General features: G+C 31.0%; 1 protein-coding gene across 1 annotated transcript; it reads left to right on the top strand.

The window, feature by feature from the left end:
* Positions 1-1183: 1183 nt before the first annotated feature.
* LOC140173260 (uncharacterized) lies at positions 1184-1522 on the top strand. Its single transcript, XM_072196075.1, has one exon. It carries the CDS (start codon positions 1184-1186, stop codon positions 1520-1522), a length of 339 nt encoding a protein of 112 aa, XP_072052176.1.
* Positions 1523-14554: the final 13032 nt, after the last annotated feature.

The raw sequence follows: 14554 nt of genomic DNA, 5'->3' as shown, positions 1-14554 counted from the left end.
ATCATTTTTCGTTTGATTGAATTTTTACAGTATCGTATAATATGCAGAGTTAACAATGTCAAATGATGAGATTAAGTAGTTGTGCTTAATGGATATAGACAAGATCTTATATTCCTATGGTAAAACCTTGAAAGACTATCCTCATATGCCTTTAGCAATTGAAGTTAATAGTTCTTTGTTAACCGAAAGGGTTATTAGGGAAGAACTAAACTTTAACAGTGATGATTTAAAAAAAATGCCTCAGACATGTTAGCCATCGCAACACCTGAGCAGAGACATGCATTCGATAAAATTGTTACAGCTGTGTATTGTGATGAAGGGGGGTTTTTTCTTTGTGTATGGTCATGGGGGTACTGGAAAAACATTTCTTTAAAACCTTATGTCTGCTGAAATTCACTCAAGGGGTGATATAGTGTTAAACATTGTTTCGAGTGGTATTGCATCTTTACTTCTTCCCAATGGAAGAACGGCACACTCAAGGTTCAAAATACCACTGAATATAACTGAGGATTCTGTATGTAACATCAAACCTGGTTTCCCTCAAGCAATGTTGCTATTGAAAGCCAAACTTATAATTTGGGATGAAGCTCCAATGGTTAGTAGATACTGCTATGAAGCGCTTGATAAATGCTTGGGTGATATCATGAGGTGTTCTCCAACATATAGCAAAGATTTTTCTTTTAGAGGAAAAATAGTTGTACTAGGTGGAGACTTTAGACAAATTTTTTCTGTCATTCCACGAGGATCGAGACAAGATATCGTTCATTCAACCGTGAATTCGTCTTACCTTTGGAAGTTTTGTCAGGTGCTCAAACTAACAAAAAACATGAGACTCTCTGTAGGGACGACTGCTTCAGATCAAGATGAGACAGAGTAATTTGGTGAGTGATTATTGAAAGTTGGTGATGGTCTAATAGGTGACAATATGGATGGTGAATCTGAGATATGTCTTCCAGGAGATATTGTTATTCCTTCTTCTGACCAGGCATTTGATGAGTTGGTTCATTTTTCTTATCCAAATATTTTGGAAAACATATCCTCAAAGGATTTTTTCAAAGCAAGAACTATACTGGCTCCCACACTAGACATCGTTGAAGAGGTCAACAACCATCTGATGGCTATCATTCCTTGAGAAAAAAAATTATATCTTAGTTCGGATTCCATTTGTATGGATGAAGGGAATATGGAGAGTCAACTAGATCTCTATGGTCCTGAATTACTGAATAGTATAAATTGCTCTGGTTTGCCTCCACATAAATTAATACTCAAGGTTGGTGTTCCGATGATGTTACTAAGTAATATTGACCAATCCAGTGGTCTTTGTAATGGTACAAGGCTACAAGTTAGGAAGCTTGAAAATCATGTCATAGAATGTGAAGTCTTAACGGATAACAATGTTGGTCATATTGCTTTGATTCCAAGAATGAATATGGTACCAACAAATGAAACCGACCCAGTTAGATTCCAACGAAGACAGTTTTCCATAATAGTATCGCTTGCCATGACAATTAATAAGTCTTAGGGACAAACTTTATCTCATGTTAGATTGTACTTGTCCAAACCAGTTTTTACACATGACCAACTATATGTTGCACTTTCAAGAGTTAAGAGTAAGAGATGTTTAAAAGTTTTACTTATGAATCACGTAGAAATGTCTGCAAATTCAACAATCAATGCTGTTTATAGAGAAGTCTTTAAAAAAATAGTATTTTAATGTAAATATTTTAATTTTATTTTAAATTCTATATCAATGTATAATTATTTTACCTTAAAAAATATAAAACAATTATTACTCACTTTTTTTTTAAGTTAAACTTTGATTTTGATAATAATTTTATAAATTTCTTAAAATAATAATTATTTTATATTTTTGTTTTAAATATCAAAACATATAATTTTTTTTATAACTTTTTCGTGTTGAGTTCGGGTTCATACACTAGTATACCAAATAAATTACAAGGCTTGGGGGACAGGGGGAGTAATGGTTTCATTATGCTCGAGAAAAAAAGGTGATCTATCAAACAACAACAACAATAACAATAAAATTTAATTATTTTATTTGTTTTTATAATTTGATCAAATTTTTAATTAAAATTTTAAAATTTAAAAATTATAATTAAAATTTTATATTATATTAATTGTTATTTAAAGGTTAAATTACACTGTTAATTCTTATATTTTTACTAAAATTATAAATTGGTCCCTACACTTTAAAAATTTATAATTAGATCCATATACAAAATATAATTTTGTAATTAAGTCTTCAATAACATTTACCATAAAAGAATACACATTTACTATAATGTCCTCTTCTTTCTCTTCTCTCTTTTTTTCCTCCTCCTCTCTTCAGCGTTTTTGTTTTTTTTTTTTTAACAATAATACAACTTTAACAACAATAATACCGAAATCATTGTTGATGACCAAATTCATTAACACACAGCAAAAATCAAAATTAGCGGTAATTATACAAACTACCAAAATAATGTGTACTATTATCATGAATGAACTCAATTTAACTTATCCCAATTATATTTAAATTATCAATAATTAAAATCTTTCCCTCATCATAAACAAAATTCTTCCCTCTAACAACTCAATCTTACTAATCAAATCCATCATAGTATGCCTCTGGATCTCACCCATAGGCACATATCGATCCAAGAACTCACAATCCATCAATGTCTTTCCCTCCATCGCTTCAACACCATCACTTCTATTAACCTCAAACGCACCTTTTTGGAACACAGGAAGCACCTCATCCTCTTCCCTTCCCATAACGTCTGCCAATGTCTCCCTGCCCTTTGCCATCCGGATCCTGTCAGGGATCATTCTAACCCTCTCGCCCTCGCAAACTAAGCTCCGTAGCGTCTCGCTTTATTAGCACCAGAACCATTCGGGTCCATGGAGGACCTGGACACAGTGTGTGAAGCCGTTTTTGAAATTAATGGTGGTAGTGCCAGAATTAAAGACTCTCATTAGCGTAGGGACCAATTTGTAATTTCATTGAAAGTATAGGAACCAACTGTGTAATTTAATTTTATTAAAATTTTTTTTAAAAATAGTATTTTTTAATTAAAAAAAAGAGATGATCTAACTTAAAGTTTTAATCTAGTATATATATTTAATTACAAATTTTTAAAATATAAAAAATTAATTAAAATTTTGATAAAATTATAAATATTAATAAAATAATTAAATATAATAATAATAACAACAAAGAAATATGTTACCTTTAGAAAAGTATAATATGGATAGATAATTTTAGGATTTATGGTTTAAAAAAATTATTGAATAGTATGAAGTTAAAAGAGGCTGAATTAATATGTTTGAATTGATTAGCATCACACTTACCATAATTTTGCAGATCCACTTAATATACATCTGTTTATAAAATTTTGTCCAACTCTACTATATACTTTTTCGAGTGAAGTGGAAGACTAAAAATATTTAATATTATGCCAAGAAAGAATATATTAGGAAATTTATACTTAGACAATATTCATGCTCTAACAATTAATCAGAGTTAATTTTTGTTTCTGCCTCTTGATAATTGTTTATTTATGTTAAAAAAATTATCAAACAATATTGACAAATCAACTTATCATTGAGAAAAGATTGAATGGAATAAATAAAAAATTGTCACCTAATAAAATATTGCACCCATAGCTATTAGTTATTATCATTAAAATTAGGGACACTAAATAATAATTTTTTACCAAGAAACAATGACTGCTCTTTAGGTCTGTTAATTTCAATAAATTTTTTTGAATGTGAATTTGTTCAAGGTTTAATTATTCTGTTATTCTCTATAGTTTTACAAAATTTTCAATTAGGTCTCTATATTTTTTTTTTAATTGGGTCTTTGCACTAATTTTTTTTCAATTAGGTCTCTTTTAGTAGTAATTGACTTAATTGTATATAGACTCAACTAAAAAAAATTGGTGCAGAAACTCAAATAAAAGGAGAAAAAAGTATAAGAACTCAATTAAAAAAAAAATTGGTGCAAAGATCCAATTAAAAAGAAAAAAAATATAGAGACCTATTTAAAAATTTGGCAAAACTATAGGGACCAACATAGTAATTAAACCTTCATTCAACAACATGTATTTCTAAACATGTTTCTTTTTTGGTAAAATGTATTTCTAAACATTAAGGGCCTTGGGAAGCTTCAAAAATAATTTTTTTGAATTTTTGACTTATGAAAAGTAATAGTATTAATGTCTAGTGCAATTTTCAAAATTAAGTTGCAGTTTTTTAAGAAACTATTTAAGAGCTTATAGAGAAGTTTAAAAAAATAACTTCTTTTATAATACTATTACTTTTTATCACATTTCTATAAAATAAGCACTTTTAGAATTAAAAATCCAAACACAAAATAACTTATTTATAAACTATTTTTAATATAATTATTTATTATTTAAACTATTTTTTTAAAAAGAATTTAATTAAACTGTTTAGCCAAACTAAAAAAATATAGTAACAACTAACAACAATCAATAAAATTAAAAAAACATACAAAAAGGGTCTCGATGTCCATCCGTAGAAAAACTTCACTAATTATTTATTCTATAGAGGAAACAAAACTTCTATAACGAAGTAGAAAAGCTGTCCAAGACTAGATATAAATGTATCTGCTCTAAAATATGCTACCTCAGTTCATCATGTGAAGAAAAAAAAAAGTTTCATTAACATAGCAATAGCCTTTTATTATATCACATTTTCTTTACTTTTTTTATTTCACTTAAAAAACACGGATAAAAATTATATTTTATAGACAACAACTTACATGTAAATATTTTTATATAAAAATAATATTTAAAAATTATTAAATAATTTAATAAATTTAATTAAATTATTATCTAACAAATTTTAATTATTAATTTTATATAAAAATAACTTAATGTAAGTCTATTTTATAACATTAATTAAAAAGCAAATTGAAAAAAAAAATTTTTTTGAATAAATACTTAAATTAGTCCATGAAAAATTATCCGATTTTCAAATTAGTTCCCGAAAGATAAAATTAATCAAAATTATCTCAAAAGATTTAAAAATGGTCACATTAGTCCTTCCATCCTCCCTCTATTTATTCCGTCAGTAACGATGTTAAATCTTGCTTACGTAGCTGTTAGTGTGTCGTATTAGCATGATAGATTGATGCAGAATGACTGATGACAAAATATATTTAGAATTTTTTATCAAATTAGTCCTAAAAAGAATAAACCCTAATCCTTTATTCTTATTAAATGCCATTATTGTTGCAGCAACAAATTAATTCTGCAGAAGCCAAAATTATTGTTGAACTGTATCATGGACAGTGTCTAGTTGGCCAGAGTCTAGATAAGGATATAATATGGTTGAAAATTATGCATAATATAATATATAGTCCTGCTAATAACTTATAATCCTTCTGCTGTTACCTTCATCTTAAAAGTCAGAGATTTTGACTAAACTTCAAAGCTACTTGGTACTATTATAGTGTATCAAAAGAAAGTTGATGCCTTTCGCCTTGGGCTATTTAAACTCTATATTTCTTTCCGCGTGTGTTTTTGAAAAATTTTTGAGGATGAAAGTTGAAATTGAAATTATTTAAAAAATGTAAAGTAACTTTATAAAAAATGATACAAAGAATGTAGTCATACTAAATAAATGTGTTACGATAAAAAAGCTTAGGTGAATGACCATTTCTTCACAAGGCTCAAATTTTAAAAAAGAATATTATTTAATGTAGTTTGACAAACTACCATCACATATGTTTATAAATAGAGGCTTTTGTCTCAGAGAAAAACACACAGTGAAAAACAATCAAACAAAAGCAAATGCAATTCTCTCTCTTTACGTTTATACTCCTTTCTATCTTTATATATATATTTATGCAATTCTCTCTCTCTTTACTTTTTATACTCCTTTCTATATATATATATATATATATATATATATATATATATATATATATATATATATATATACAAATCATTATTGAGCTAATTATTTTAACGTTAGAGTCTTCTATTTATACATCTTTATTTTATATTTAATATATATTTTATTTATTTCACAACACGTTATCAGTACGAGACTCTGATCAAATTTTTAGGAAGGCTCAGGTAACAATTTTTCATTATGTCGAAACTCTCTCATCTTGAATTCAATGCTCTTGATATATCTGGAAACAATTATTTATCATGGATATTAGATGCTGAAATCCATCTTGATTCAATGGATCTTGAAGATACCATTAAGGTTGAAAATAATGCATCTCAGAAGGATAAAGCCAAAGCCATAATTTTTCTTCATCGCCATCTTGACGAAGGTTTGAAAAATGAATATCTCACATTAAAAGATCCTGCAGATCTTTTGAAAGACCTTGAAGGAAGGTATAATCATCAGAAAACGGTGATACTTCCTCAAACCCGATATGAATGGACGCATTTGCGTTTACAAGATTTTAAATCTATAAATGAATATAATTTTGCAATGTTTCGAATCACCTCACGAATGAAATTGTGTGGGAAAAAATAACTGATCATGATATGTTGGAGAAAACTTTCTCAACCTTCCATGCCTCGAATGTGCTCCTGTAGTAGCAGTATCGAGAGAAAGGGTTTAAAAAATATTCTGAGTTAATTTCTTGCCTTCTTGTTGCTGAACGTAACAATGAGTTGTTATTGAAAAATCATGAAGCACGCCCAGCTGGCGCTGCCCCATTTCCTAAAGTAAATGTGGCAAATTACCCTAGAAGAGGTAAATGGCAAGGTTTTAATAATAAGAAGAATTATGAAAGGAAAAAAAATTATGTTCAAAAGAGAGGATCTCACCAGAAGTGGGATAAAGAAAGAAATATCGGGCAGAATAAATTAACAGAGGATAAGTGTTTTCATTGTGGTGGAAAGGGCCATTGGTCACGTACCTATCGTACCCCAAGGCACCTAGTCGATCTTTACCAGGCATCTTTGAAAAAGGATGACAAAGGAAAGGAAACAAATTTTGTTTCAAATAATGCTGAGAACTCCACCACTCATTATGATGTATCTGATTTCTTTGAGGATCTTAAAGGAAATATTGGTCATTTGATCAATGATGGAATAGTTTAATATGTGGGATTGTGAAGTATCTATGTAAATAAATAATGTAAAGAACTTATTGTTAAGTTTTATTTTTTATGTATTTAAGTTTCAAATGTGATGTACATAAATAATGAAATATTAATGTTTATGAATTTTGAAATTATTAAATGTGTCAAATTTTAAAAATAAAATTTTAGTATATGTCATTATTTTATGTACAGTGTTAATAATTCTGATCAAGTATTCAATTTAACTGTGCATACTACTCATTTTATTATTATTTGTCTTTGAAGAGAATGGCAAGGATATGTAATGAAGATGTATGCCTTGCGGATAGTGCAAGTTCGCACACTATTCTCAAAAGTGATATATATTTTACCCATTTTGTGCTAAAAGAGGAATATGTTAATACTATTATTGGTTCAGGCAATGTGATAGAAGGCTCCGGAAGAGCTATAATTTGTTTCCTGGAGGAACAAAATTTATAATAAATAATGCACCATTATCTACCAAGTCTCTGAGGAACTTGTTGAGTTTCAAAGATATTCGCCGAAATGGATATCATGTTGAGACAATGAATGAGGGAAATCATGAGTATTTATGTATCACAACTTATGATTCAAATAAGAAAGTTATATTATAAAAATTACCCTTGCTTTCATCTGGGTTGTATTATACCAAGATTAGTGCAATTGAATCACATGCCATTGTAAACTAGAAGTTTACTAGCTCAAATGAGTTCATAACTTGGTACGACCGATTGGGTCATCCGGGAACAACCATGATGAGGAGAATTATTGAAAACTCTCATGGACATTCACTAAAGAACCAGAAGATTCTTAAAACTAGTGAATTTTGTTGTACGGCATATTCTCAGGGAAAGTTAATTTTAAGGCCATCACCAGTAAAGATTGGATTTGAGTCCCCTGAATTCCTAGAAAGAATTCAAGGTGATATATGTGGACCTGTTCATCCACCATGTGGATCTTTTAGATATTTCATGGTCCTAATAGACGCATCTTCGAGATGGTCACATGTGTGCTTATTATCTTCTCGCAACCTGGTGTTTGTGAGATTACTGGCTCAAATTATTCGATTAAAAGCACAATTTCCAGAAAATCCAATCAAAGCAATTCGTCTTGATAATGCTGGTGAATTTACTTCTCAAGCTTTTGATGCTTATTGTATGGCTAATGGAATAAGTGTTGAACATCCAGTAACTTATGTTCACATACAAAATGGGTTAGCAAAATCACTTATTAAACGCCTCTAATTAATTGCTAGACCTTTACTTATAAGAACAAATCTCCCAACCTCGATTTGGGGGCATGCTGTTTTACATGCCGCAGCACTTATTCGTTTGAGGCCAACGAGTTACCATCAGTTCTCTCCTATGCAATTAGCTTTTGGCCAGCAGCCAAATGTTTCCCATTTAAGAATATTTGGGTGTGTGATATATGTTTCCATTACACCACCTAATCGCACCAAAATGGGACCCCAAAGAAAATTAGGGATATATGTTGGATATGATTCTCCTTCTATAGTGAGGTATCTTGAGATACAAACTGGAGATGTATTTAAAGCCCGATTTGCGGATTGTCATTTTGATGAATCAAAAATTCCAACATTAGGGGGAGAGAATAAGCTTCTTGAAAAGGAACTAAATTGGAATGCGTCAGCGTTGATGCATTTAGATCCTCGATCAGGGCAATGTGAACTAGAAGTTCAAAAGATTATACATTTGCAAAGAATAGCAAATGAATTGCCTGATACATTTTTCGATACAAAGAGGATAACCAAATCTTATATACCAGTGGAAAATGCTCCAATTCGAATTGATGTCCCAGTAGGACAAGTAGCCACTGAAGCAAATTCACACCAGAAGCGTGGTAGGCCTGTCGGTTCCAAAGACAAAAATCCTCGAAAGAGAAAAAAGATAAATAATATTCCTGTTGAAAAATACATAGTAAGGACACCTGCAGTTGTCCAAAATCATGATATAACGCCAAAAGACGTTCAGGTACCTGAAAATAGTGAAAATGACGAGATCTCGATAAATTATGTCTTTACAGGAGAGAAATGGGACCGAAATAAGACAATTGTCAATGAAATATTTGCATATAATGTGGCAATAAATATCATGCATGAAAGTAAGGATCTTGAGCCAAGATCAGTCGAAGAATGTCGACAAAGGAATGATTGGCCAAAATGGAAAGAAGCCATGAAGGCTGAATTAGACTCACTTGCAAAACGTGAAGTCTTTGGACCTATAGTCCGTACACCTGAAGATGTAAAACCTGTTGGATATAAGTGGGTATTTGTGAGAAAACGAAATGAGAAAAATGAAGTTGTGCGCTATAAAGCCCGACTTGTGGCACAAGGTTTTTCACAAAGGTCCGGTATAGATTATGAAGAAACGTATTCCCCTGTAGTGGATGCGATAACATTGCGTTATTTGGTCAATTTATCTGCATATCATAAACTGCATATGCATTTAATGGCTGTGGTAACAACCTATTTGTACGGCTCATTAGATCGGGATATCTATATGAAAGTCCCTGAAAGACTAAAGATATCTAAACCATCTAGTGAATATTCGCAAGGATCATACTCTGTCAAATTGCAAAGATCTTTATATGGTCTAAAGAAATCTGGACGAATGTGGTATAATCGTCTTACTGAGTATCTGGCAAAAAACGGTTTCAAGAATGATGATATATACCCGTGTGTTTTCATAAAGAAAACTTCATCTGGATTCATTATAATTGCTGTGTATGTTGATGATTTAAATATCATTGGGACTCCTGAAGAGATTCCAACAATTATAAAAACTCTAAAAGAAGAGTTTGAGATGAAAGATCTTGGAAAGACTAAATTTTGTCTCGGCCTGCAGATCGAGCATACAAAAGATGGGATCTTTATTCATCAAACAACATACACAGAAAAGATCTTGAAGAGATTTTATATGGATAAGTCACATCCATTAAGTACTCCAATGATCGTAAGATCTTTGGATGTGAAAAAGGATCAATTTCGTCCTAAAGAAGAGAATGAAGATATCCTTGGTCCTGAAGTACCATATCTTAGTACCATTGGAGCGCTAATGTATCTTTCTAATAATACGCGACCTGACATATCATTCGCGGTGAATTTACTAGCAAGATATAGTTCCTCTCCAACCAGAAGACATTGGAGTGGAATCAAGCAAATCTTTCGATATCTTCATGGAACGGTTGATATGGGATTGTTTTATCCCTATGGATCCAAGTCACAATTAGTTGGCTATGCGGATGCTAGATACTTGTCTGATCCACATAAAGGGAGATCTCAAACAGGATACATGTTCACATATGGTGGTACAGCTATATCATGGAGGTCCACAAAACAGACGATAGCAGCAACCTCCTCTAATCATGCTGAAATACTGGCGATTCATGAAGCTAGTCGCGAGTGTTTTTGGCTGAGGAGTCTGATTCAATATATTCTGTTATCATGTGGACTGATTGATCATAAGATAGCTCCAACTGTCCTGTTTGAAGATAATACAGCATGCATTACTCAACTTAAAGGCGGATACATCAAAGGTGATAGAACAAAGCATATTTCTCCCAAATTCTTCTTCACTTATGATCTTCAAAATCAAGGGACAATTGATGTCCAACAAATCTACTCAAGTGACAATCTGGCAGATTTATTCACAAAGTCACTCCCAAAATCCTCTTTTGAAAGATTGGTACATGAGATTGGGATGCGCCAATTTCGAGACATCAACTGATGTCGACAAGAGGGGGAGACTGTACTCTTTTTTCCTTGGTCAGATTTTTTCTCATTAGATTTTTCTTGACAAGGTTTTTAATGAGGTAGTCTCCATCACTAAAGGATATTGTACTCTTTTTCCTTCACTAAGATTTTTTCCCACTGGGTTTTTCTTTAGTAAGGTTTTAACGAGGCAATAATCCTAAATGGTCATCCAAGGAGGAGTGTTACGATAAGAAAGCCTAGGTGGATGACCATTTCCCCACAAGGCTCAAGTTTTGAAGAAGAATATTATTTAATGTAGTTTGACAAACTACCATCACATACACTTATAAATAGAGGCTTTTGCCTCAGAGAAAAATACACCGTGAAAAGCAAAAAACAAAAGCAAATGCAATTCTCTCTCTTTACGTTTATACTCCTTTCTATCTTTATATATATATTTATGCAATTCTCTCTCTCTTTACTTTTTATACTCCTTTCTATCTTTATATATATATACACATTACAACATATAATATTATTATATATATACAAATCATTATTGAGCTAATTATTTTAACGTTAGAGTCTTCTATTTATACATCTTTATTCTATATTTAATATATCTTTTATTTATTTCACAACAAAATGCAATCTATATTACTACTACATACTTTCTCAAGCTCTCATTCCATTCGTGGAGAAGCGAAAATGTGGTGAAGTAGACAGAGAATTGTGGGCAAATTACAACGCTGTCAAACGTCTGCTTTGCATTTCTACTAGTACTAGAGCTTGCTTCTGCTCTTCCATCAATTGTCTCCTAAGAGATCTAGCATTCCCACGACTTCTTGGAACTAAAAAAAATTGAAGATGGTTATTTTAGTGACTAATGAGAGAATGATCACAGAACAAGTCATATGAATAGGACAAGTAATATAGATTCCAAACAAGATAATATGATACTCACTTGAGTTCATTTCAGAATCCATGTCTATGTGGTGAGGTGAGTAACACAGAATGTTGAATTCTATCAGCATACTTCCTGCAACCAAATTAAAGTTGATATGAAAAGTTTTTTAAAAAAGAGGTATATGTCAACATAACTAACATGATCAAAGGATAAAATTAAATTACTAAATTTCATTCATACACGAAGGACGAGAGTAAATTAATTAATATATACTATTATCATATGTAAATTTCTCTAAATTAACCTTAAGATAATCAGATATTGATACAATTATACTAAGAAATAATCAAATTATAATAAGAACCCTTTCTAATGCCAGTGCAATTATACCCACATTTCAAGCTTAAATCTAGAGTTTAAGCATTCAATTTCCGAGCTGAAAATGTAAATTTACGGAAAGAACATTAGACAAGGAAGTACCTTTCAATAACTTTTGACTTCTCCCAATAAGGTTTTAACAAGCACCCGAGACCCATGAACATAATGGGATTCCCTTTGTTTAAAATAGTTTTAACAGTTTGTGGATCAATAAACGTCACAAACATCCTTTTCTGCTGGAGGTGAGAACCAAAGACGAAGAATTGGATTAGAGAGATGTTCTGTTTTGAGAAAAAGGATGTAATAGACCGTAATGAAAAAGGGTTGAAAAGGGTGACCAAAGAAAACGATGCCTTTGAAGCTTTTGTTGACATGTGACGCTAAGGGCCAGGTAAGCAAATGTTAACGTTGTTTGTTAAATAATAGACGGAAGGACTAACGTAACAATTTTTAAATCTTTTGGGGATAATTCTGATTAATTTTATCTTTCGAGAACCAATTTGGAGATCGAATAATCTTTTATGATCAATTTGAGTATTTACTCTTTTCTCTTTGTTACTACAATTAATCTGTTTGAATTGACTTCTCAAATACTTTTCTAAAAGAAAAAAAAATGTTGACCAAACTAACAAAATTTATATTTGATCCGTTAAAAAAGTCATTTGAAAAGATAAAAAGCATTTAATTTTAATATACAGAAAATATAAATTATTTTATATCTTAAATAACTATTCTTATTATTTTTACAAATATAACATCACGTATTAAATATATGTATATAATAAAATACTAAAGCACTTTTATACTCTCTTTTTTCCATCAAATTTAAACCAAAAGACATTATTTTTACGAGTTTGATAAAAATATAAACAATATTATTTTTTTAGCAAGAAAGGTGAAGATGTTAGGCTTTGTTTAGTAAAATTTTTACTTTTTAAAAGTAATTTATAGAAATTAACTTTTAAAAGATAACATTTTAAAAATTATAACATTTATACTTAATAAATTAAATTAAAACTAATTTTTAATAAATACAAGTAATAATAGCATTTAGTAAAATAATTTTTAAAATTTAAAAATACTATAATATACATTAATATAAAAATTATATTTAGATATCACTTAATGTATAAGATTATATTAAATTTTTTAATTTTAATTTGTAAAATTATTTTTAAAAAATTTCATCTTAAATACTTTTAAAAACACTTCTATCTTTTAAAATTTGTAAGTACAAATACATAATCTTTCTTACATACCAAATGCAAAACAAAAAGTTTATGCTTTTAAATGAAAAATATTTTTTTTAAAAATTTTACCAAACCAAGCCTTAGACATAACACTTGCATCCATTCAAATAAAAAAATAAAAAACAAAAAAAATAAAAAGCTTATCCAATTTGCATTTACTGCACCAAACAATTTCCACGCACTATCAAATTTTTTTTTCCATTCAAGCTACAACTGCAACATTTCATAATTTATGCACATCAAAATTTAGAAGGATCTCGTTAGAAAGACAATGGACTATTTGTATAATGTGTACAATAGACTATGAGTTACAAAATGAACATCTTCCATATTAGCTAGAATAACCATCCGAGTACTAGGGATAATAAACATCTTCCCAAAATGGAATAAGTATGATTTTGGTATCCAACGTAGAGAGTGAAGATTTATTTCGTCCCTGACCTTTTTTTTGCTATAAAATGATCCAAAAGTTTTCAATTTATTTTAAAATCGTCTTTTTTACCAATTTTATTTTTTTTATTACTAAATTATCCTTCATTAAAAAAATTATAAAATAAAATAAATATAAAATAAATTAAAAAATAAAAAGTAGAAAGAAAGGGATACGAAGGGGGTGGGGAGAAAAAGAAAGGGGGCGCGAGAACAAGGGGGGAAGGAGGGGACCACCGCACCACCGCCTCGCCGCTCCGCTGCTCTGTCGCACCACCGCACCGCGCCACCACCACCTTCTTCTTCTTCTTCCACCGCACCATCGCCCCTGCCGCACGCCTGCCGCACCACCGCACCGCACCACCACCATTTTCTTCTTCTTTTTCTTCTTCCGCCGCACCACCGCACCACCAATTCTTCTTCTTCTTCTTCTGTGAACTTGATTTGTTTGTAAAATTTCTGGATTTTTTTAATTTATTGTGAAATATTGTTGTTGCTGAAATTTGTTGTGAAATATTGTTGTGAATTTCTGATGATGATGATGATGATGATGACCATGATGATAATGTGGTGGTGGTGGTTCTGTTCTGGTGGTTTAGGTGCTGTTCTGATGATGATGATGATGATGATGATGATGATGATGTGGTGGTGGTGGTGGTGGGTTCTGGTGGTGGTGGTGGAGAAAACACAACGCCGCCGATACGGGGGGATGGGAGAAAGAGAAGCGGGAGGGGGTGTTGTTTCAGGAAGAGGGAGAAGGGGAAAGGGGAAAGGTCGCCGCC

The sequence above is a fragment of the Arachis hypogaea genome, chromosome 5, assembly GCF_003086295.3.
Source record: "Arachis hypogaea cultivar Tifrunner chromosome 5, arahy.Tifrunner.gnm2.J5K5, whole genome shotgun sequence".
In the NCBI taxonomy this organism is placed as follows: Eukaryota; Viridiplantae; Streptophyta; class Magnoliopsida; order Fabales; family Fabaceae; genus Arachis; species Arachis hypogaea.
Note: the sequence above shows the minus strand (reverse complement) of the source record. Positions and strands in the feature narration are given on the sequence as shown.